Here is a 22,749-nt window from a genome sequence, read left to right as displayed (position 1 = left end):
GGGGGCTCGCCTCCGCCGGTTTCTTCACCCATTTTTATTTACACAATGTTCTATGTACACAAATTTATTATTTACACCTAAATTAAACTAATATATACAGAGAAATCAATTTCAGAAAATTTCGGAAAAATTAAATCGCCCGCTTTTTTCGACTTCGCATGAATACTGCTCTTTGAGTGTTGCCCTACTTTAGTTTGCTTTACATTGCTACTGACAACATTTGCTTGACCAACTATAGTACAAAGTATTCTTGTTCGGCGGCGATATAAACTAGGTCTTAAACAAACTTCTGGTTGGCTGTCAAGTGTCAATGTCAAAACGCAAAAACGTCACAACATCACTTTCGCATCGAATCGCTTGATTGTGCCGCAAATCTTGAAAATCACTTCATTCAGCGAATTTGTGGTTATCGGACTGCTCTACATAAATTTGATTCGAGATAATAAATTGCTAATAGTTTGAATTAATAATTATTAAATAAAACTAAACATGGGTGTTGACTTTTTCGGTTTTGCGTACGCGGCGACTGTTGCCGCCGGCGGTATTATGGGTTACGCAAAGGCAGGTTAGTTTTATCAAGTATTATAATTTATTCCGGTCCTGTTTAATGCGTTCCATCAAAACATTAAGAATTTTCTAGAAAAACTAAGCTGCACCAGTTTTATGAAAGAGGTTTTACAGTGATATTATGCATTTAGGTAATATTACATTATTAAATACTGATCAAAATATCTGAAGTCTGAAAAAACATTGATAACTTATCTGTAGAAGTACATACTTATCTTAATTAACTTCACTTTCGTAAAACAGTGCTCGAGCTATTTGGATCAATTTCCAGCATTTGAAACATCAAAACTCTAAATCTCAGGAATTTTTGAGATTTGATATATTTTGTATCAAAATCATGCGTGCTATATCGCAAGAGGGTCAATGATAATGTATAGTATTATTACGGCCTTTGTACCTTATGTAATTAAATTGAGAAATTGAAGGGAAATTGAGTTAAGTTTTATCTATTATTGAATCTAAATATTGGCTATTAATTAAATCTGATTTACTTTTTCTAGGACTCCTAATTTTAGGTAAATAAGCATCTGAATTAAACTTTGTAAAAGGTGTTGCTCAAACTTTAGGACCCCAAATCTTACATTAATATTCAGGAAATAGTATTTTGTGTAACAGGTACATAACAAGGGTGCTTAAAATTCAAGGGCCATAGTTACAGAACAAGATGACGTTGAGTTTTGTAAAGACAAGCCCGAGAATTTTAATACCTCATTATCAATGGCCAATATGGTGACAAAAGCATAATATGGATAACTGTCTGTCTGTCTGTCACCAGGCTGTATCTCACGATGCGTGATAGCTAGACAGTTAAAATTTTCACTGATGATGTATTTCTGTTGCCGCTATAACAACAAATACTAAAAAGTATCCGTACCCTCGGGGTGGAATGCCACACAATAAACAACAACAAATAGAATGATTTTTTTTTTGTACTAAATACTGTTGAACAAGCAAGACAACACAGTGCATGTATATAGTGGTGTCACTCACACAACAGTGGTGTGTGCATCCGCATCAGTGTGGTCTGTGTCTGGGACAATCCCATATTAGACTCAATAAGGCTTGTGTTGTGGGTACTAGAGGACAATATGTGATGTTTTCAACCAAAAGGTACCACATTGTTGCTTGTTGATAAGGTTGATTACTAATTGAAGCTATATGGAAATAGCGCCTTCCTGACAAGCGACAATAAAGTACCCTTTTTGTTGAAAATGGCACATATATATATAATATAATATAATAGATACTTAAATGCATAGAAAACATCCATAACTCAGAGACAAAATGTCCGTGATTAACACACAAAAAAATTACCAGAAAATGACAAAATGACTGGTGTCCACCTCATTTTCTATGATATTAAGCAAAAATTTTTTATTTTACAGGATCCATTCCATCTCTTGGTGCTGGTCTGATTTTTGGTTCCATCTTAGGTAAGAAGATAATTTGTTATTCTATTCTGTCAGTCAGACCAGAAACAGCGTCTCTTGACTTATTCTGGGTAACGCAGCATACTACGTAGGCGAACAACACGCGAACCTATTGATACCTATAGAAGTGTGCTACGTGGGCGATCTCGTTGCGAACGCGAACGCCGTGGGCACGCCGCGCCGCGCCGCTTCGCTTCGCGTTCGCGAGTTCTTCGCTTACGTTAGACGCAGCGTAAGAATAACCAACGCAGCAATTTTATGAAATAACTGTTTTTTCAATAAATTCATATAAATTAAAAATTATAAAAACCCCCAACGCAATGAAACAAATGAACTGATTTTGATAAAATATGTCTAAAAACCAGCGCTAGGAAACCTGCTTTCTAATGAAAAAAACGCATCTAAATCAGTGTACCCGATTAAGAGTTATGATGCCACAGACACACACATAGCGCTCAAACCATAGAGTAACTTATACTAGAGCGGTACTGTCATAGTAAATTTTGTAACCCCAGTAAATTCACTGCCATCTGTCGACACACTTTAAAACTAAAAATAAATATTTATAAAAATACGATAAAATGTATTTAAATATGGATAAATGTTTTTTTTTTGCGTTAATTATTTTTATGATTTTGACCCATGTTCTTTCACTGATATGCGTTAAAATTATAAATAACAAACGAAACCGTCAACGCCCTCTATACAAGTGTAGCCCAAAACTAGTGGCGCCCTCTGATCGAGAATCAAATTTGCGTGATTTTCTAGGCACGTTTTTTCCTTAGACTGTATCCATCTATTACGGAGTTATATCTATCTTTGCTCAAACTTATATAAGCCCTCTTTATGGGGATTAAAAATCCCGGTGGTCGAATGTTTATTCTATTAAGGTATTTTATAGGTATTGGCGCATATCAAATCAGCAGGGACCCCTCTAACTACCAAGTGATGCTTGGAACCACCACCGTCTTGGGAGGACTTATGGGATACAGGTACTTATCCACATTTTGTTTTACCATTTTTTTCTTCACATATAAGAGTGTCAAACTCCTGAGCAAAGAAAGCCAGATAAAGAATTTAGTTTTTCGTGGTAGGGCCTCTATGGTCTTCTGAGAGATCCACTTATTATCATACAGAACGGCCACGCATCGCCCCACCCCGACACGAATTACCTCGCCCCGCGACAGCAGATTGGCGGCAGTTTGCCGACCGCTCAGTACTATTTTTAAGCAACTTACTCACACTATGACGCATGCCGCGTGTACAGACGTGCCGTTCACACATAGAAACGCAAGTGATTTTTGATGTATAGCGTGTCCACCCTGTGGTTTGGCTCAGCGTTTGGGTGGGAAATATACTACTACGCGTAACGTTGTGCAATATATTGGGCACCCAAATTTAATAACTGATGTAGATGGCGCTGTACGGCCCCGTACATTATGACACATCACATTTCACTCGGTTGTCAAACCGTTAGCGTTTGTAAACCGTTAAAGTTTAGGTATATAAGTCGCTGAACTTCAAACTCAGATACACCAAACTGTCAGATTTTGCAATTTTGGCACTTGAAAAAGGTAATATAGCCTAAGGCCCAAGGTACATATTGTACTTCAGTTCGATGTAATTTAAACCATATTCAATTGGAACAGTTGCATTTCGTTTTGTTAAATTTTCAAACAAATAAAAATCAACTCTATTCCCTGCACTATAGGTTCAAATTTCAGTGGCAAATTTTGGGTTTTTCATTTGTATGGCTAGGCCTTAAGAGAACAGGGTGGATATTTCTTAAGAGGGTCGAATAGATTTATACGAGTTTGATATTAAGCGACTCATATATATTCGTTTGTTAAGGGTTTTGTTATGTACTTATGTAACAGAGGAAAATATTCTTCTTTCTTCAGATAGCTACACTACAGATACTACAGACAGATATAGTCCGTCATGATGCATCTAACATTATATACTCTTGTTTACAAATAGTGTTGAGTAATATGATTGATTTATTATGGTGCACCTATATGAACAGCTCATAAGTACAGCAAGCCGCAAAAGTGCATACCCACTCTATGAATGGATCATAAAGTGAATATGCACTTGCAGCTGAATGCACATTGTACCACAATTAGACGTATAGTTAGCATGGAACTGTCACAGCCATTTAAAAAAAATCTCCATTTATTGTTTGTTCCATTTCTTAACATGTGAGGCCGAATTATACTCATACTTACGTAACTTTTTCACATTCTAGATTCTACAACAGCAGAAAGTTCATGCCAGCGGGCATAGTGTTCGTGCTGTCAGTCGGGATGCTCGCCAAAATACTCACCAAGCATGTCGGCTCGTCGCCTGTACCCATCAAATCTGGTTAAATTGAGCTGTCGCCATCTTTACCATACTGCGACTTTGCCCACGACTTGGCCACCATAGACAGTGATTTAGAACTGTGGAATGGTCTATTGTCTCTAGAACTGGATAAATATAGGTTTAACTCTCTAAAGGAAGTCTGTTCTATTTGACAGATTCCCGTGACCACTGCTTATTTTTCAAATAAATTTTAACTTTTAAATAAGTGTGCGTTCTTGAGGTTGTTTTAAAGTGGGCAAAGTTGTCAACATGGATTAGGTATGGTAGATTTGGGAGTATAAGTAAGAAATAATATTACATTACATTATTTTAAAGCTAAGCACATCAATGTAGTAACCAATCAAAATCAATCTCATTTTCTGACTAATAAATTTTATTATGTAAAATAATTTTTACTACAGGTAATTATTTTTACTAGTTCGCAGTAGATTAATTGGGATATATTATTGAACTTAGATAAGGATGAAGTATTTCACACACGTTTAACAAAGTTCTGTTTTTATTAGTCCATTCCAATTCCAAAAATAATATTTACATTGACCAATCGATCAAACTTAATAAGCTGCGATAGTTACTCATGAAATAAAGCTATGGAAACGGATTATGTCGCGTATAAGGAATTTATAGTTCATTTTACGCGATATAATCCGTTTCCATAGTTTTATTTCATTACTAAGCTTTAGCGGTTTAAAAAGTATAATTTTTAGTGTTCTCACTATTCATTTATATTCTGAACTTTAGGACTGTTCAATGTATTGTATCTTTTATTTATGACATTATTTCTAGGTGATCCAGAAGAAGCGTGATATTTTTTTATAATGAGACAAATAAAGGTGTTGGGAATGAAAACAGTTTTGTTCATTAAGTATTTAGACATAGAATACATGAAGAAAGTGAAGTTTTTAATCCATATGAAATGTAACCTCGATCAAGACTTTTTCCAATTGAGTAAAATTAGACAATTCTTAAATAAACGTATCAGAAAGTAACATATTTCGCACGGAGAAAACGTATATTTTACTTTACTCTGTGATATTATATTTGCTCAAATTATGTAGAGGCAGAAGGCTTAGTGGTTTAAAATTACCTCATTGTTGGCAACCGTGCTCTGCTTGCTGTTCTAGTCTTGCCATTGGGTAGTTTACCTTTCACTACTTGACATATTTGGTATTACGAGTCTATCGGAAAAGCGTTTAAATAAAACAACGTACACAGATTTCATTATTTTCTATTTTCTCCTTAATATTTAAACAATTTGGGAAAACTAAAAACCATACATAAATAGTTTGAACATAATAAATAAGTAGTAGTGATGTAAAGTTTCCGGCAAGTGATGTGACTGGTCATAGTCAACCGTCATTTCCTTTAATTCTATTGGTAACTTTGTTTTTTTAAAGAACTAGGTGCCATAAATAATTTTATTAATAAAGGCTTAAAATTAGAAAACTAAATTTCGTGTCAAGTATAGTTATAAAAACTATGGGAATATGTATTTTCATTTTATAAAAATGTGTTCCATAGATAAAAATACTTTTTGAGTAGACTGTTTTATGTTCAAAGCGCGAGCCAGTCGCATTTTAGTTTTATTTTAACAGTCAAATACATATAAAACTTAAATCAATTACAATCTTAAAAATAATTGTATAAAAGGCACTTCGTGGCAGTTTCTTTTAAGTAACCTTATAAAGAGGTTATTTTTACAACCGACAAAAAAAATAGTCTAAGGAGTATTTCTACAATGAATCCAAAAACCGATCTATTTCGGATTAAAAAAATAATCGTCGTCCATTCAGTTTTTACAAAATTACAACCTAATGTACTTATAGACTTCAATATTAATAGTAACACAATCACATTGTAATATCACACACAGAACTGTATCCGACACACATAAAGTTTTGTCTTCGGACACATTTGACACACACACGACGCCATCCCGTAATTACCCGCTGAATATTAATTGTTACCATTCGTTATTAATGAAAATAAATGCAAGCAAAGTAATAATTCTGCTTGCATTTATTTCGAGGTTTTTATCGATTAAACGAATTAATATTCGTGTAATATTCAATACTACGGGACATGCGCTCGTTTCACAATCTGTAATTGTAGCTTAGAGGCTGGAAACTGACTATCCAGGTAGGCTTTAGGTTCTAGAGTCTAGACCTAGTACGCTCTTAATAGTCTCTGGCATCCAGCTAGGCAGTCTTCATGATTCGGCCCGCTCGCTCTCTCTAATGGCGGCTGAAACATAAAAACAGACGTCAATATTAAAAATAGGTAGGTAATTAAGATTAATATTTACAAGTGTAAAAAGTAACACTAAAAACTTTATAATTACTTATCGTAATTAATTATGTACAGATATATGTTTTGGCTGTTTCCAAAGGATTACCATTTTAGTAATAAATTCTCTAACACTCTAGAGAAACTTAGTTATAAACTTGACTTGTTAATATAAAACTAATCTACTAAAGTATTTTACAATTACTGTGCCTAATTATTATAAACTGATTGGCTACTTGGGATGTATTTACAAAGTAATTAAATATGAGGATCGACGCATATCAAAATACTCTAAATTATCGTCAATACTGACTGATGGAAACAATGATCATCGGTGGACCTACTGAACCTTTAGGTTTTTGCAATATCAACTTTCAGTCCATCAGGCACTTTATTATGTACATGCATTTAAGTTTAATATGTATCGATATAAAAATAGCCACAATAATTATATCTGTTATAAGGTTGGAAACTTAGAAACAAATGTCCTGATTGATAAGTTATGTACAAACACGTATGCATTCACAGAATGTAATGTGGAGTCAATGTACAACGTTGATAGATCTGTAATGAGTGATTATGTACACAAAAATTACAATTTGACACTTTTAATAACATTATTATAAAACAGTATTAAATAGGTACTTATTAACTGCACAAAACGATTATCGATTTATTAACCCTTACATTTTCAAATATAATTCTGGCCCTAGATTACAATTGTAATCATTACGGAAGTCAAATTGTAATTTTCATTTGTTTTGGGTTGCAATGTATGTGATGTACTGATGTAGAAGACACAATGAGCTATGTAACAGAAGGATGACTCCAATGCCGCCGGTGAGACCCGTTCCTTACCAATATTGTGTTTTGGCACTACTGTCGTACGACCTCCGCACTCGTCAAATTCCTTTGGTAAGAGAACACCAATCTCGCTGGTTCTATTTGTACTTGTTGGACGTTTGCATCTGGCCTTATGGAGTTATCACTTGACTTCGCTAGGGAGTAATGGGTCCCGAATTTGTAGCTAGACCTTGAACCCTTTTCTGGATAAGGATTCTTTGTCGTAGATCTTCCGAAATAGGTATCGAAATCGTCTTTGCTGTAAAATCCGGCTCGCTTCGGGTCGCTTCTATCGACTTCTTTCGTTGTTCTTGAGAAGAAATCGTGGAAGTCATATGGACTTTTCGTTGTCGATATCGAGTATTTATTGAAAGATGGCGGGTATGTTATACTACTTGGTTGCGTGACTGTTTGTCTTTCTGTATATTCTATTGGTTTCTTTGTCGTGTAAAAGTAGTATTTGTACGGGTTTTCTGTCGTTGAAGTGGTCGTTGTATATATTGAGTTTGTGGTCTTGTATGTTTGGTAGTATGGTTGGTATGTCGACGTGCTAGGTACTATTGGCTGAGTCGTTTCTTCGTAACTATTGTAAAATAAGTCGTATTAGTATGTTGTTGACTTGTTGTGTGAATGCTTGTCCACATACTGACTTAAACGAGAGTGTGTTTTGTTCTCATTTTTAACGTCAGTTTTGTGTTTTTCTTTATTACTTATCTATTTATCAATTCCTAAGCTAAATCATACATTACTACAAGTGAGAAATCAGTAGGTACTCAAAAAAAATTAACCCCCTGAGTTCCAGAAGCAGTTGCATAGTTTTTGAATTTAGAAGCATCAATTGTCCAATAAAAGTTCTTAATTTTTTTTTATATATACAATATAACGTACAGAGTACAATATAAAGTGCACAGAGCCTCAAGAGGTTAAAGTACCTATAAAACTAATTACCATCTATTAAAACATGAAACATTCTAAAACCAACATTTATACTCACAAGGATGATTTGTCAAGTAAGTAAATACCTACACTTTATTGCGCCACAAACGAAAAAATCAATAACAGATTTACAATGTAAATATAGGTAGCAACAGGCGGTCTTATCGCTGTAAGCAATCTGCTTTTACAAAATTATAGTGCCATTAATAAATATAATTACTTCTGGTAATAAATACTATAATTAGTAATACCATTGGTAATAATAGTTACAATTGCTAATAAAGTGAGTAGGTACCTGGTAATAATGATTACCACTGGTAATATAGTACGATAATTGCTTGGTAATATTGATAGTATAATAGAGCGATAATTATTCGGTAATATTATTAAATATTGTAACATCTAATACCACTTGTGGTAATATTGATTACCACCGGTAATAAAGTGCGATAATTACCTGGTGATATTGCCGTAGAACGGGCTCGTGTCCGGACGGACGTAGCTCGGCGTGTGCTGCGAGTAGTCCGGGATTATGTTCTCGTGCTCGGTTATACATCTACCGTTTATGCAGTACTGAAACAAGCAAAAATATAAATATTTGGGGACAATCTTAAAATGTAGTGCATAATCCTTTACCGTCGTATTTTCACGGAAACGTACGAACGTGTCATGCAATTTCTGTCAGTCTCTGTACAAAAAGTACTGAGGTTGAGTGATGTAACCTGACGAATACGAAGTACCTGTCCGTCGCCACAGGGCGACCCTTCGGCGGCCGGTCGGTAGGCGACGCAGTACCCGCTGGCGGCGTCGAAGCAAAACAACTGCGCGCACACTCGCTCGTCTTTGAAACACGCGCTGTAACAGAAAGGAGGCTTTTATATTTCAATTCTTCTTAGACAGTGTCTAAGTTTATAAGTAGTATCTATAGGTCTGTAACTCGGTCAAATTTTAATGCAATATTAACTATAACAGGTAAGTTAATAGTGCCAGTCCTAGTGGGTAGGTAGACTAGGTAGGTAGTCACTAACATAACATTGCCCGCTCGAAACAAAAAAATAACATTATTCAAGAAAGAGTAAAAAACCAGAGTAACCTAACAAATGCAATTTATAGTAATATCATAATGTTTAAAATGTTTTTTTGTTGTTTTATAAAATTAAATTTAACCGGTGGGCAAACTTACATAACCTTACTGTACAGAAATTATCTAATAATGAAATTATAACGAACCACCGTAATATAAATGCCTGTTACTATTTTAGTCATATGTAGTTACACTACTTAAATCTATCTTAATCCTAATACTTACTCCGTGAAAAATTCATCGCCAGTGCCTCGATACAGTTCGCTGCAATTAAACGTTGGACCCCCCCCCCCCCCTATATTCCCTGTACATTTAGCAAGAGGCCGCCTGGCAACACGCGCGGCAACGAGTCGTCCTCGTGACGAGTTGTACTAAGTAGAGTAAGTAGTCTTACCTGGTGCCTCTATCCATGCGGCACTGTGCGTCAAGCGTGAGCAGACGGTCTGGCAACACGCGCGGCAATGAGTCGTCCTCGTGACGAGTTGTACTAAGCAGTCTTACCTGGTGCCTCTATCCATGCGGCACTGTGCGTCAAGCGTGAGCAGACGGCCTGGCAACACGCGCGGCAATGAGTCGTCCTCGTGACGAGTTGTACTAAAGCAGTCTTACCTGGTGCCTCTATCCTTGCGGCACTGCGCGTCAAGCGTGAGCAGACGGCCTGGCAACACGCGCGGCAATGAGTCGTCCTCGTGACGAGTTGTACTAAAGCAGTCTTACCTGGTGCCTCTATCCTTGCGGCACTGCGCGTCAAGCGTGAGCAGACGGCCTGGCAACACGCGCGGCAATGAGTCGTCCTCGTGACGAGTTGTACTAAAGCAGTCTTACCTGGTGCCTCTATCCTTGCGGCACTGCGCGTCAAGCGTGAGCAGACGGCCTGGCAACACGCGCGGCAACGAGTCGTCCTCGTGCGGCGAGTTGTACAGACACGTGGCTGTGTCGCCACTGGAATTAAACAAGTGTTTAGGTTAGCTAACAGCATTTATACGTCATTATGACGTCAGTGAAGTCATTATGACGTCGCTGACGTCACTTTACAGCTACAGTATTATGCGAAGTTAACGAGAACGGGTCGTCAGCATTTTGGTGTTGAAAATACAGAGCTAGGCTCTCCAAGCTCTAAATATATAGGTGAGTTTAATCGTAAAATTTTAATTACATATTAAGAATGTCTATGCAAGGCAATTTATCAACTTTGGGCCAACTCGGAGCCAGAATATTTCGTAGTTTAGACTTGTCTGTTAGTAATAGCAATAGTATCAAACCTTTCTACGTTGTCTTTAAGCTAAAAGTGAAACAGTGGCAGGCCGTCCGTAGAATTCGATTCCCGAACTCAAGACCGTAGATCATTTTACCCAGGTAGCAAAATGACGTCAGCGACGTCATAATGACGGCATTATTACTTCATAATGACGTCACTGACGTCATAATGACGTATAAATGTTACTGGGGTATTTTACAGGTATCGTAGAAAAAGTAGGGCTTAAAAGCACCGGCTTGCCCATAATTGTATTGTGTATTAAATTGTATGTGCCACTGAGGGCAATGTTGTGTGTAACTTACTTTAAGAAATGATGGAAGCTCTGCACACTGCATGGCGACCATCTGAACCCTTTCTCGGTGTGTCGCAAATCCGACATGATGAAGCCGTCCTCCCATCTGCATTTCTCGGCCCCGGGGCCGCCGAGATACGAAGGAGGGGGGCTGCCGTCGTGCACGGCTCCTAATCTGTGGGTGCAAGGATTTTAGAATGTTTAATTAGATATTACTGATATCAGTAACCGATATCTTTTTTTGTGATATAGGAGGCAAACACATCTTATAATGTGATTCCCGTCGACCCTTAGGTATATAAATGCATGCTAGCCTTACATTGTGGCCATAGGGATTGAAAAGCTTTTCAGCGTAATAAATATCGTGAGCGCGTTGTAGAAATCTCCGCCTTGCATTCAGCGACATCTAGCGTGTTATTTGGTAAACCTTTTGTATAAAACGCGACGTGACGTGAAGCGTCTCTCTCGATGATGTTTTTTTTATAAGTAATTGAAGAAGAAGCACTGCTCTAAAGTCAGAGGGGTTTAGCAAACTATACTTACAAGTGACCAACTTCATGAGCAGCGACTATGATGCCCGAGAAGCCACCAGTATCCTCAATTATGGCCACAGAGTTGACCTTCTCCAGTCGTTTGTTCACCACGCATGCGCCACCGACGTACGCGAAACCTGTTCATAGAGCTTTTTAATATTCAAACTTTTTTTTGTGCGTCCACATTAGGCTAACGAATGCTAAGCTTGATGTGGACGCGGCAATAGGTAAAGAGAAACGTGCCGATAAAAATTATGTTTTTAGAGTTCCGTACAAAAAGGTACAAAAGGAACCCTTATAGTGCGACTGTCCGTCTGTCACATTGCTAAATATCTCGAGAACTACTGAAGCTATCGATTTGAAATTTGGAATAGCTATGAACAACGCTAACCCAGATTAATATCTTACTTATCCAGATTGAAGCATTACGACGCTGTGTTTCATTAACCCTTAAATGCATAATGATGTATATATGCATCGTATATTTGATGGTCCGTGGCTCAATATGCAGCTATCCAAAATCACATTTATTACTTTTATACAGCATGACACATCTATTTCAATTTATTAAAAAGTTATAGAAAAAATCATGCATTTAAGGGTTAAAAGAGAAATATATTTTCTACAATAAGTATTTCATACATCTCAGAGTAAGAGATCGGCACACTCCAATAAAAATTTAAAAGGGAATTGAAAGCATTTGTAGCAAGTGGATGTTTTGGCTAGGGTAATGGGATTGTCAGGGTTTTGATAAAAGCCGGTAAGCATCTTATCTACGTATAAGTTCTATAACAGTTTAGGTACTTACAGATGAGGTAGTCTTAGTGAATATCATTATAATAGGTACTTATTATACTTAAGAATAGGTCGTAGAATTAATAATTGGTGCTGTACAAAATATTAGAAGTTGGAAGTTAATACTAGTGTTAGCACACATGCAAAAGCTCAAGCGGGTTAAAGTTTTTTTATACAAGCACGCAGCATTTAAAAATACTTTTGCAAGCCAACTGTCAGAAAAAGGCAGAAAATTTGAAAAATGTACACGCGAAGAATCAATTTCCTTACAAATTTTGAATTTCGCGCCCTTTTCTACTGGTAAAGTTGGCTTGCCAGAGTATAGGTAAACCCAAAACTAACGTTTTAAAACCAAAAGTAAAACATAATTCTATTGTTTATGGCTATTTAGAACTTCCTACGTTTTTTTTATAATGACAGTTCTATTGCGGCCCAAATTTACAAATAAAGTTTCGATTGTAAGCGGTGTTAAATCGAGATTTTAATTTAGCGTCGATTACGATGTCTACATTTACGCATTACTCCGTACCCACTGACCCCTTGTCATTTAAGTAAGGTTGGGCCGACTGGTATCTACTTATGTTACGCAACTTTCTTACTGTAATAGCAAAAGATACAAGTGAGTATTCCAGTGATCTTTGGATGCGGCGGAGTCAAAAGCTAAAGATCATCTTGAAGTTTACGATGTTATGGTCAGGTGATTTATAGTTTTTCATTAAGTATTACAACTTTGTTGCCATAAAAGTTCATCATTTGGAACAAGTAAAGGTCAGAATAGTAATTGCAATGGATACTTGGCATAATATGACTACTTATTTTTTTGTCGGTATGTCAGTTAAATGGAGAGTTTAGCAACGAAATTCTTACGAGTGGGTGACAATAATAACAACATAGGTACTAAATACCATAAATATAAAATGTTTCTCATTTATGCATGCTTTTAGATTACATATTAAAATAGATGACGACTGTAACCACTACTTTTTACAAGTCTACTTGAGCATAGAAGAATTACATGTTGACACTATTAATGGATATGAAAGAAAAAACATTAAATAAAATAATTATGTAGGTATTATGAATCTAAACTACTTACAGTACAGTCGAATGATCTAAAACAGAATTATATACATATAAAACATTAACTGAAACTGGAAAGGTTCATTTTACATGTATCTAGAAGAATGGACTGCTGCGGAAAGACAGATATTATTCACAAGGTGCCAAATGACTCGGATTTAGGTAGGGTCAAAAGTGACAGGTGGGGTCAAAGTGACGTGTACACATAGGTGAGGGACTAGATGAGTCAGGCGTGCTTTTGGATGGATCTTTTAGGTTTTAACACGCTACCTGCTGTCCCTCTATTGCACGCATCATTCGCATATTGTCTTCTGCACATGTCTAGTCTGAAAGCGCACGAAAATATAACTCAACACAAGTTCAATACAATTCGGACCTATCAAATCCTAATTTGTTAATCTAATGTGTCGTGTCTTACATTTAGCGCCATTACCAAATCCTTTACCTCTTAGATTATAAATTATGAAGCATTTAATATTCACTCTTAAGCTGTTAATGCCGCGCCTGTTGTCAAACCAATCGCAATCCTTAGAGACCTCTTTTTAAAATGAATTACCAGCGGTGCCTTTGGTACAGCGACCACCCTTGCGTCGACGGCACATGTCGTATCTGTTGATGAAATCATTTGCCAAGTCTTCATTTCATTGCTTTAAATTGCCAGGCAATGGCATAACTTTAATGTAAACTTAATTAAAACTCTAATAATGGCGCCAAATTGAAGTTTAAACATTAGGTATACTTACCTGTAATCCTGGTGCGTGATGCGAGAACAATAGCAAAAGTTCATCAGTATAATATCGTTTTTAAACTAAAGGGCCCTCCACACTCATGCGCGAATCGCGGCGCGAAGCCGCGAACGCGAGTGTGGAGCCTAGTTCGCTGATTAGCTAGGCTGACTAGGCTCCACACTCACGTTCGCGGCTTCGCGCCGTGATTCGCGCATGAGTGTGGAGGAGGGACCTTAAGGTAGGTACTAATATTAATTAAGTGTGCAACATAGAAAAGAGTATTTTCACTTCTATTTGACTTTGTCAAAATATTAAGTGTAATTTATATAAATGTTCGGTGCAATGCACCTTAACACGTTTTGGGCCTTGTGCGGCACCTGCGCCCGGTCAGCGAAAACACATTACCACAATCAATGTACTTTTCGGGACCGTCGCGACCGGGTGCATTCAAACCGATTAACATTAATCATTTATGAACATTATTTAACATTTGAACATTTTGTAACTTAGCTAACATTACAATACGGACAATAAACATTTTTATAACTAAACTCCGGAGCTTTAACTTCACCGCTACCCGCACAATAAAAAAATAAGAATAGAATTGCATTAGTACTTAACACATTTATAAAAATATCTGTACCTATGTGTAATCTACGATTTGTTCACAACACAATCATTAGTTTGAATTTAAATAAGATACTCGACTTTTTAACCAGATTAAATGCCATTAAACTGGGGGTGACGGTTATAAGGTTCTGCTAATTGTCTGGCATAAACATTTGTGTGTATTTATTAGCAGTTGAGCACCATTACTTATCAGATGAGCAGCCGGTGCATATATCTGTTAGAACGGAGGTATGTATATAACTCTCCGTTCGGCGCACCTGATTGATAATGATTGGTGCCTATTATACTGGTTAAAAAGTCGAGTCCGAAAGGTACTTACTTGGTGATTGCAACAGCAATGTCGTAGACTGGCAACCGCCGCTCTCTGAACAAATACTTGCCCATGTCAGTGAGCGCAGCGGCCGAGTCAATAGCGTCACGGCCAACTCTATTTCTTTCCAAGTAGGGTGTGGCATCACGGCCCTGTCAATGTTTAAAATATAAATGTTATTTGTAAATAAAAGACATAAATCTCAATTTAGGTACATTTTCGTGTTCTTAATCTTAAACATATTACAAATTGTAACTTACGATACATTTTTCAACTATACTAAGTATATGAATGACTACAAAGAGACGTTAAGGTAGTGTTTGTTCGGCATGCTAATGCCCAAAAGATCATATCCTGTTGTTACCTCTATTGACAATTACTTAAGTTTAGAGATGCCAAGTATTGGAACAGTAATGAGCACTCGGACGTTAATTATGTTCAACAAAATTGCAGGTGTTTTTAATTTATTTATATGCGTGGATGCATCTTCTTGTAATAACCAGGCATCGTAAAATGCGAGCGAAATCCATTGAAATGACGTATGACAACCAGTTACAACCCTAGTACTTCAATGGATTTCGCTCGCAGTTTACGATGCCTGGTAATAACCTATCGATAAAATTACTGATTTGCATAAACGCGTTTGACACAATAACCATGGCGAGACATTTAGATAAAATATTATTTATTTTTATTTCGATACCGATCTAAATAATTTTCGATTATGATTTAATTGAATCAAGAAAATTGGCAGTTTGACTCACGCCTTAGTCGCATGATGTAATAAAAAGGACGTAGAAACGTCAAGTCAAGTGTCACCTACGAATGGCGGTATTTTCCGAATAAGCTTTGTGGTTAAAACTTTTGTCCAGACAGTCTTGTTTTCTCACAATATTTGGTAAAATATTATACAATAATGGCCAATGAGGCAGTGCTAAAATATTTAGTGGACACAAATCGCCCATATTCGTGTGCAGACGTAACAGTTAACCTCCGTGGTGCTTTTTCGAAATCCGCTGTTCAGAAGGCGTTAGACTATCTGAGTGAAAATGCAAAAATTCGTTGTAAATTGTATGGAAAACAGAAAGTTTACGCAGCCATACAGCCGGACAATGTTATAGAAGAAGGTGATACAGAAGGTAATAAAGTTTAAGCAGTATAGTATGTCTCGGTCAAAGTTAGTCATATATTCAGGCAAAAAAGACAATGTTTCCAGGGAATAATATTCGAGAGATTCCCATTCATAACTTAATAAGTAAGTAAGTATACCTAAATGTTTGTTATTGCTTTTACAGACTATGATGCTCAATGTAAGTCTATAACTGAAGAATTATTAGAAAAAACCAACACTCTAAAAACAGCAGAAGCAAACTTAAAGACTATCTTGACCGCTCCCACAACTGATTCAGCCAAGTCCCAAATAGAGGAGCTGAAGGCGAGAATAGAGGGTTTCAACAACAAATTGAAAGTGTTGAGTACTTCTACTAATGTTATTAGTGCTGAAGAAAAGACTGCTATTATGAGCCAGCATGAGAAATTCTTGAAAGGGTACAGGTAAGAAATAAATGAGGGGTTTATTTCTCTATGAAAAACCATACAAAAATAAGCCTTGTGAAAGGACACACAAGTCTTATTTTTGTATGGTTTTTCATCCTCAAATTGTGTTTATCTTTACATTATATTTTAAGGCAAATATTGGACATGGAATGTACCCAGTTATAAATCAGTTTCGTATAGTAAGCTGCAGATAACCGGGGAGGGGGGGGGTCAGTTATCTCTGCATTATACTGTACTTCAAAAAATAAGGCAAAGGACGTATATATGAAATCATTTTCGTTTTATATATATTTCTTTTTTTTTTTTTAAACCTATTTGTTGTATTACAATTTACAAGCGTTTATGCAACCAACCCATGATATCCTAGCACACATAATATCATCATGTCTTGCTAAATGAGTGAGACTTGTTTTCAATTTATGTAAGCTCAATAAATTATTAAATTAATAAAATATATTCAACATTGCATGGTTTCAAAGAATGGTAGTAAAACCAGAAATAATATATTTTTAATTATTAAATTCAATCAAGGAAATAATCATATTGAAAGACCTAATGTTTGTATCTGACTTCACGGAAAATTGTAAAATTAATATGAATTTCAATTTGCCGTTTTATGTACTTTTAATAATCTTATAGAATAATTAATAAGTTAATAGCCGGGTCCACACAGAGCGAGCATACGCGCGAGGCAATTTCCTCGCACACAAAACGGCCAGTGTAGACGAACCCTCGCGCGCGCTGCCTCAGCCGAGGCACGTGTACACTGGCCGTTTTGTGCGCGTATGCTCGCTCTGTGTGGACCTGGCTAATGAGTTAATTAATATGCATAAGTAATAAAATTAATAATTCTCTGTAAAGGTCTACACTTGAATGTTTTTATGTCTTTGCTAATATACACCGTAAGGAAAGCTATAAAATTCAAGGAAGAAAAGACATTTTATTTATCTTGTCTGATAAACACTATAAAAATGGTATCATAAAAATTAAACACTGTAAACAGTTTTATGGTAACAAGTTGATGAAAACTTAAAGATTCTTGGAAAAAGCGCATCTTTTAAAAAATAAGTTTTAGTCTTTTAAATTTTTATTTGTATGTAATTTGCAACAAAAACATTTCATTGTCAGTTTAGATCTTATTAGAATGGTATAAGGTATGGGGTTGCTCCCTGTCTGCATTTGGCATGTTTGTGTCCCTGAACCTGAACACAGCGAATCCTTGGACACATATCTATAAAATGACGTGATTTCAGAATTGGGTTGACCGGTCCAAGTATTTTATAGATGGCGCCAGCATAGATTTTACTTGTCAATCCTGAGTAGTGTCAAATTCTTTTTTTTAATTATATGGATATAGGATAGAGTACTGTCATAGTAAATTTGGTAGCCACAGTAAATTCACTGCCATCTATCGACACACGATTAAAACTAAAAATGAAGATGTATAAAAATACCATAAAATGTATTTAATATGGATAAATGATTTTTTAATTTGCATCAATTATGTTTATATGATTTTGACCCATGTTCTTTCACTGATATGTGTTAAAATTGTTAAATAACAAACGAAAACGTCAACGCCATCTATACGAGAGTAGGCTAAAGCTAGTGGCGCCATCTGATCGAGAATCAAATTTTCTTGATTTTCGAGGCACGTTTTTTCCATAGACTGTATCCATCTATTACGGAGTTATATCTATCTTTGGTGATACTGATAACTCATAAGCGCTCTAATAATACCTGCGCCTGCTAATCGTATGCGAAGTAGTATAATTATAACATTGCCCTAATCTTTTTTGTAGGCGCCGTAAAAGAATATCGACCGACATTATAGACGCGGTACTGGAGGGCTATCCGAAATCTAAGAAGAGCTTGCTAGAAGAACTGTGTATTGAGACAGATGAAATGGCTAATTTTAAATTGATGAATTAATTTTGGTAGTAATAAGTTATGTTGATTTGTGTTATGTGAGGATTAACTGCAATAAAAGCCTATTGATTGTTACATGAGAAACTTTTCAATCCTTGTGTTTTTCTGAACTTATACAAAAATATCATAGTTTGATATTTACTACTAAACTAGAAAAGTTTAATACTGTTAAGTGTAATAAAACACCCTTCTTTGATGCATGAATATTCTTAGACTACACCTCGTCTACTATTATTTAATATTTCTTTGATACTAGCTTTTCAGTAAAAAATCGTAAGAAAACTTGCATATATATATGCGTTTTTTTTTTAAATGAAACCCCTAACCCGATTTAGGCCAGCGTAGGGAGCCATCTCGTGCATGAGACGATGCTTGATGTGCCCAGCAATGGACGTAGACTTAAGCCTATGCACCCCGTATTAATGAATGGTCCCCGGCAAGCTCGGTTCTCCATACAAACGTAGTTCCGCTCTCATCTTAAAACGACTAGCTAGATTGCTCTGAAACTTTGTACTTACAATAAGATAAAGTATATCTACATCTGTAATTAGTTTATATAGCTCCAGATACCAAAGTTAAAAAAATACAGCGAATTTATGTTTTTCATACAAAATTTATTTTTGCTCTAGTTCGTTTGTTTAATAACCTGGAGCTATATAAACTAATTTCAGACCTAGATATACCTCATGTCATTGTATGTGCATAGTTTCATTACAATCCAACACGTAGTTTTAAAATGAGAGCGGAACTACGTTTGTATGGGAAGGTGTAATCCGGCCGAGCTTGCCGGGGACTCTTAACGCGCGTCGACAGCGTGTTTTTCATTTCACGGAGCAGTTTGCGTTTCTGTAAAAATACGCGGTGTGCATAGGCCCTTTGATTATGATGTTCTAAAAGACTCACCCTAGATATAATAATACCAGCGATGGATATCCGAATCCGGGGCCCCTTCAGCAGCTTGTACCGCAGGTCCACTCCGTTCCAGAACGAGACGAAATATCGTTTTATTTGAACGTTGTCGCCGTTGTGTAATCTGTAATAATAAAATTGTACGTAATAGGTATATAAATTAGATATATATGTAGATATCTATAGAATGGTTATCTTGGCACTGTGCGTTTCTACAGAAACTTCCTGCCTCGCACACCTAAACTGTGGAATGAACTGTCGCCTGCGGTATTTCGGACTCCCATTTTAAAGGCCGGCAACGCACTTATAACCCCTCTGGTGTTGCGGGTATTTATGAGCGGCGGTATTCGCTTACGCAGCGTAGGTACTGCGTAGGCGAACAACACGCGAACGCGAAGCGAAGCGATGCGGCGCGGGGTGAATCAATCCTTTGATACCTATAGAAGTGTCCTACGTGGGCGATCTCGTTACGAACGCGAACGCCGTGGGCCCGCCGCGCCGCGCCGCATCGCTTCGTTTCGCGTTCGCGAGTTGTTCGTTTACGTAAGACGCAGCGTTACCATCAGGCGATCCGTCTGCTGGTTTGCCTCCTATAAGTGTCATACATTTTTTTTAACTGATCTCTGGACAACGTGGGATTCGAATCTACAACGCTGGGTTGCCTTGCCGGTTTAACTTGCTACCAAAAGATTTGGAGTTCTTCAAGCTCACTCTGCACCATGTTTGATAGCACAGAGTGGGGAAGTGTTATTTAAACGTCATAATTTCATATTAAACATGGTGCAGGGATAGCTTAGACTTTAGACCGACACTACACCAGAAGACCGTTCGTCCCCAATAAGTATGTACCTACATATATAACCACTTGGAGATTATTATGCACTAATATATAAGAAACCCCTGGCCCTGTATAATAATAATATCGTAAACAGATTATAGGCAGGGCCGGATTTAGAGAAGGGCAACCGGGGCAGCCTAAGAGGGGCCTCCACAATAGACTTCGGAAAAAAAATTTGGGGCCAGGGGGCCTCCACTCCTTTGTTGCCCCGAGGCCTCCAGACCTCTAAATCCGGCCGTTATTATAGGTAAGTATATATATCACCAAAAAAATCTCAGAAATAGTTGTGACCTTCTGAGACCTCATTAGGAAGATATTTTATGTATATATTTACTAATCGAAAAAACTATAAACGAACGTTTGCGGTTTCGTTAAAAGCCTTATCTAGTTCACTTTAGTAGTCACTGACGTGTTTACAAAAAAACCGGTCAAGTGTGAGTTCATTTGACTCGCACACCGAGGGTTCCGTACAAACTTTCAATTTTCTCATGTAACTATAATCACGAAAGACTTGACGAGAAGAATACTAAGCGTAATTGTGTACACCGCCATATATCGGCAAATTGGCAAACTAATTTGCCCGACCTGTATGTATGTTAGTTTTTCTGGGATAATTCTTTATCATGTGAACCGATTTCAAAAATTTTTGCTTTATTTGAAAAAAAAGTTAAATTAGAAAATGTTTTTTTTTATAATTAAAAAAAAAGGTTTCAAGATAGAGGTGTGATTATATGTTTTCTGTAAAACTTATGATACCTACTTTTATTATTATGTAAAAATTTCATAACTTTTTTTGGCAAACTTCGGAGACAAGGGTGGGGGGGGGGGGGGGTATTTTTTTCACATTTTCCTTTATAACAAATTTTTTTTACTATGAAAAATTCGTGGTAAGATCGATTGGCTTTTATAAGTTTTCAAGATGAGAGGCTCAATTGTGATGTAATAGCCAAGCGGTGGGCAAAGGATGTTTTTTCAATGCTTTAATTTATTAGGTACCTACTTATATGTACTTAGTATGAATTTTATGAAATTATTTTTTCGGCTCGGTACCTAACCTGTTAAACAAAGGTATTGTTTCCTTTATGCAGTGATTACTTGTTCTTATACTATCAACCTAGCAGAATAGGGATGGCGGGTGAATAGGGATAAAATTCTGGAATGACACCTGCCAAATTCCCAAAAACTACCCATACAAATTACATCGTTCGATTGAAAATAACATGTAGTTGATTTTGCACTAGCTATGGACTATAGACACTTCGCTCCTTTAGCATAATAGTTATTTGTTATACAAGGGTGCAAAGTTGTATTTTACCCGCGAGTGTGGAATTGAAACATGAGCAAGCGAAAGGATTCTATAGTTGAACCACGAGCGAAGCGAGTGGTTCTAAAATAGAATCCTGAGCGTAGCGAGTGTTTCAACACACGAGAAGTAAAATACATTTGCACCCGTGTGTAACACAAAACTTTTCCCCTCACTATAGCGAGGAAAGTGCAACATCCACAGGCGTTAGATCATCTTCATCACTGGAATCACAATTTTTTTTACGATATAACAGAAAACACTAGAAATTCTGATTTTTACGTGAGTCGGTGAGAAGAACAGTAAAAATTTTGTTGACAATGTTGACATTTCTGTTCTGACGTATGAAATGTCAACGATGCGTTTTGAAATTGCATCGACTCAACTTGTGCGTTCCGAATTATATTTAACATCATTACAAAAAATCTAACGTTTCTTATGGAATTTTAAGGTTTATGACTTAAAATTATTAAATAAAGCTAAATTTGGTATTTTTTATTAGATTCTCAAACCATTTATTTAATGATAATTAATATCGAACGAACCATTATCATGAGCGTTTTACGTTTTATTATCTGTCAAGCTACTTAAACACGCTCCATCCAAGGTCAAATTACTTTCCCCACTAGTGGATAAAATGCGTTTTTCCCCGCTTGTTTTAAAGGATAATAGACGGCTTTCCGAGCTAGTGAGGGGAAAAATTAATTTCTCTCGTGTCATCTAAACAAAATTCCTCACTTCACAAACTTTACAAGTAGTTATACTTATTTAAGCTTTATTCCACAATATATGAAGGTACAAATGGCGGACTTAAAGCCTCAAGGCACTTAAATGGTACCTAATGGTATAATGATAACATCTGTACCAAATCGATATAAGTGAACAGTGAACAAGCCATATTAGTGTCACTACTCTACAGTTTAAATCACAATCGAGCTTACAATATAGTGCAAGGTGTAAAATATATAAATATATTAGTATGTAGGTACTAAAGTGTGGTGGGAATCCCAAATGGTTAAGGAAAATGCGATGAGAACAGGTGTGTAAATCAGGACTGGAAATATATCATTTTGCGGT

At 36.6% G+C, this 22,749-nt stretch overlaps 3 protein-coding genes across 7 annotated transcripts in view; 2 read left to right on the top strand and 1 right to left on the bottom strand.

The window, feature by feature from the left end:
* The first annotated feature begins 333 nt into the window (after window positions 1-333).
* On the top strand, window positions 334-4,956 carry LOC134750847 (transmembrane protein 14C). The gene is made up of 4 exons (XM_063686081.1): window positions 334-565; window positions 1,953-2,000; window positions 2,899-2,989; window positions 4,246-4,956. Exons 1-4 carry the CDS (start codon window positions 490-492, stop codon window positions 4,364-4,366), a joined length of 336 nt encoding a protein of 111 aa, XP_063542151.1. The 5' UTR covers window positions 334-489; the 3' UTR covers window positions 4,367-4,956.
* A 617-nt stretch (window positions 4,957-5,573) lies between these two features.
* LOC134751000 (A disintegrin and metalloproteinase with thrombospondin motifs like) overlaps window positions 5,574-22,749 on the bottom strand; it is a 197,074-nt gene continuing 179,898 nt past the window's right edge. For 3 of the 5 annotated variants that reach the window (XM_063686310.1, XM_063686311.1, XM_063686312.1), the window contains exons 8-17: window positions 19,526-19,655; window positions 15,146-15,288; window positions 13,739-13,794; window positions 11,604-11,730; window positions 11,071-11,235; window positions 10,336-10,452; window positions 9,167-9,281; window positions 8,884-8,999; window positions 7,506-8,073; window positions 5,574-6,605 (exon numbers count right to left, since the gene is read on the bottom strand). In XM_063686310.1, coding sequence (XP_063542380.1) covers window positions 7,524-8,073; window positions 8,884-8,999; window positions 9,167-9,281; window positions 10,336-10,452; window positions 11,071-11,235; window positions 11,604-11,730; window positions 13,739-13,794; window positions 15,146-15,288; window positions 19,526-19,655 — 1,519 coding nt within the window. In that variant the 3' untranslated portion in view covers window positions 5,574-6,605; window positions 7,506-7,523. Of the gene's footprint in view, window positions 6,606-7,505; window positions 8,074-8,883; window positions 9,000-9,166; window positions 9,282-10,335; window positions 10,453-11,070; window positions 11,236-11,603; window positions 11,731-13,738; window positions 13,795-14,024; window positions 14,078-15,145; window positions 15,289-19,525; window positions 19,656-22,749 lie in introns of all 5 variants that reach the window. The other 2 variants (XM_063686313.1, XM_063686314.1) reach the window with 2 other exon arrangements.
* On the top strand, window positions 15,950-18,691 carry LOC134751028 (homologous-pairing protein 2 homolog). Its single transcript, XM_063686359.1, has 3 exons — window positions 15,950-16,275; window positions 16,432-16,690; window positions 18,496-18,691. Exons 1-3 carry the CDS (start codon window positions 16,053-16,055, stop codon window positions 18,623-18,625), a joined length of 612 nt encoding a protein of 203 aa, XP_063542429.1. The 5' UTR covers window positions 15,950-16,052; the 3' UTR covers window positions 18,626-18,691.

The sequence above is a fragment of the Cydia strobilella genome, chromosome 21 (genome assembly GCF_947568885.1).
Source record: "Cydia strobilella chromosome 21, ilCydStro3.1, whole genome shotgun sequence".
Taxonomy (NCBI): domain Eukaryota; kingdom Metazoa; phylum Arthropoda; class Insecta; order Lepidoptera; family Tortricidae; genus Cydia; species Cydia strobilella.
Note: the sequence above shows the minus strand (reverse complement) of the source record. Positions and strands in the feature narration are given on the sequence as shown.

Bases quoted from the DNA above. Each gene is read 5' to 3' on its own strand.
- LOC134750847 (XM_063686081.1), top strand. From the start codon at position 490: ATGGGTGTTGACTTTTTCGGTTTTGCGTACGCGGCGACTGTTGCCGCC. The intron at 2,001-2,898 runs GTAAGAAGATAA...GGTATTTTATAG, and splicing joins GATTTTTGGTTCCATCTTAG to GTATTGGCGCATATCAAATC. The intron at 2,990-4,245 runs GTACTTATCCAC...TTCACATTCTAG, and splicing joins GGAGGACTTATGGGATACAG to ATTCTACAACAGCAGAAAGT.
- LOC134751028 (XM_063686359.1), top strand. From the start codon at position 16,053: ATGGCCAATGAGGCAGTGCTAAAATATTTAGTGGACACAAATCGCCCA. The intron at 16,276-16,431 runs GTAATAAAGTTT...TTGCTTTTACAG, and splicing joins AGAAGAAGGTGATACAGAAG to ACTATGATGCTCAATGTAAG. The intron at 16,691-18,495 runs GTAAGAAATAAA...TCTTTTTTGTAG, and splicing joins AAATTCTTGAAAGGGTACAG to GCGCCGTAAAAGAATATCGA.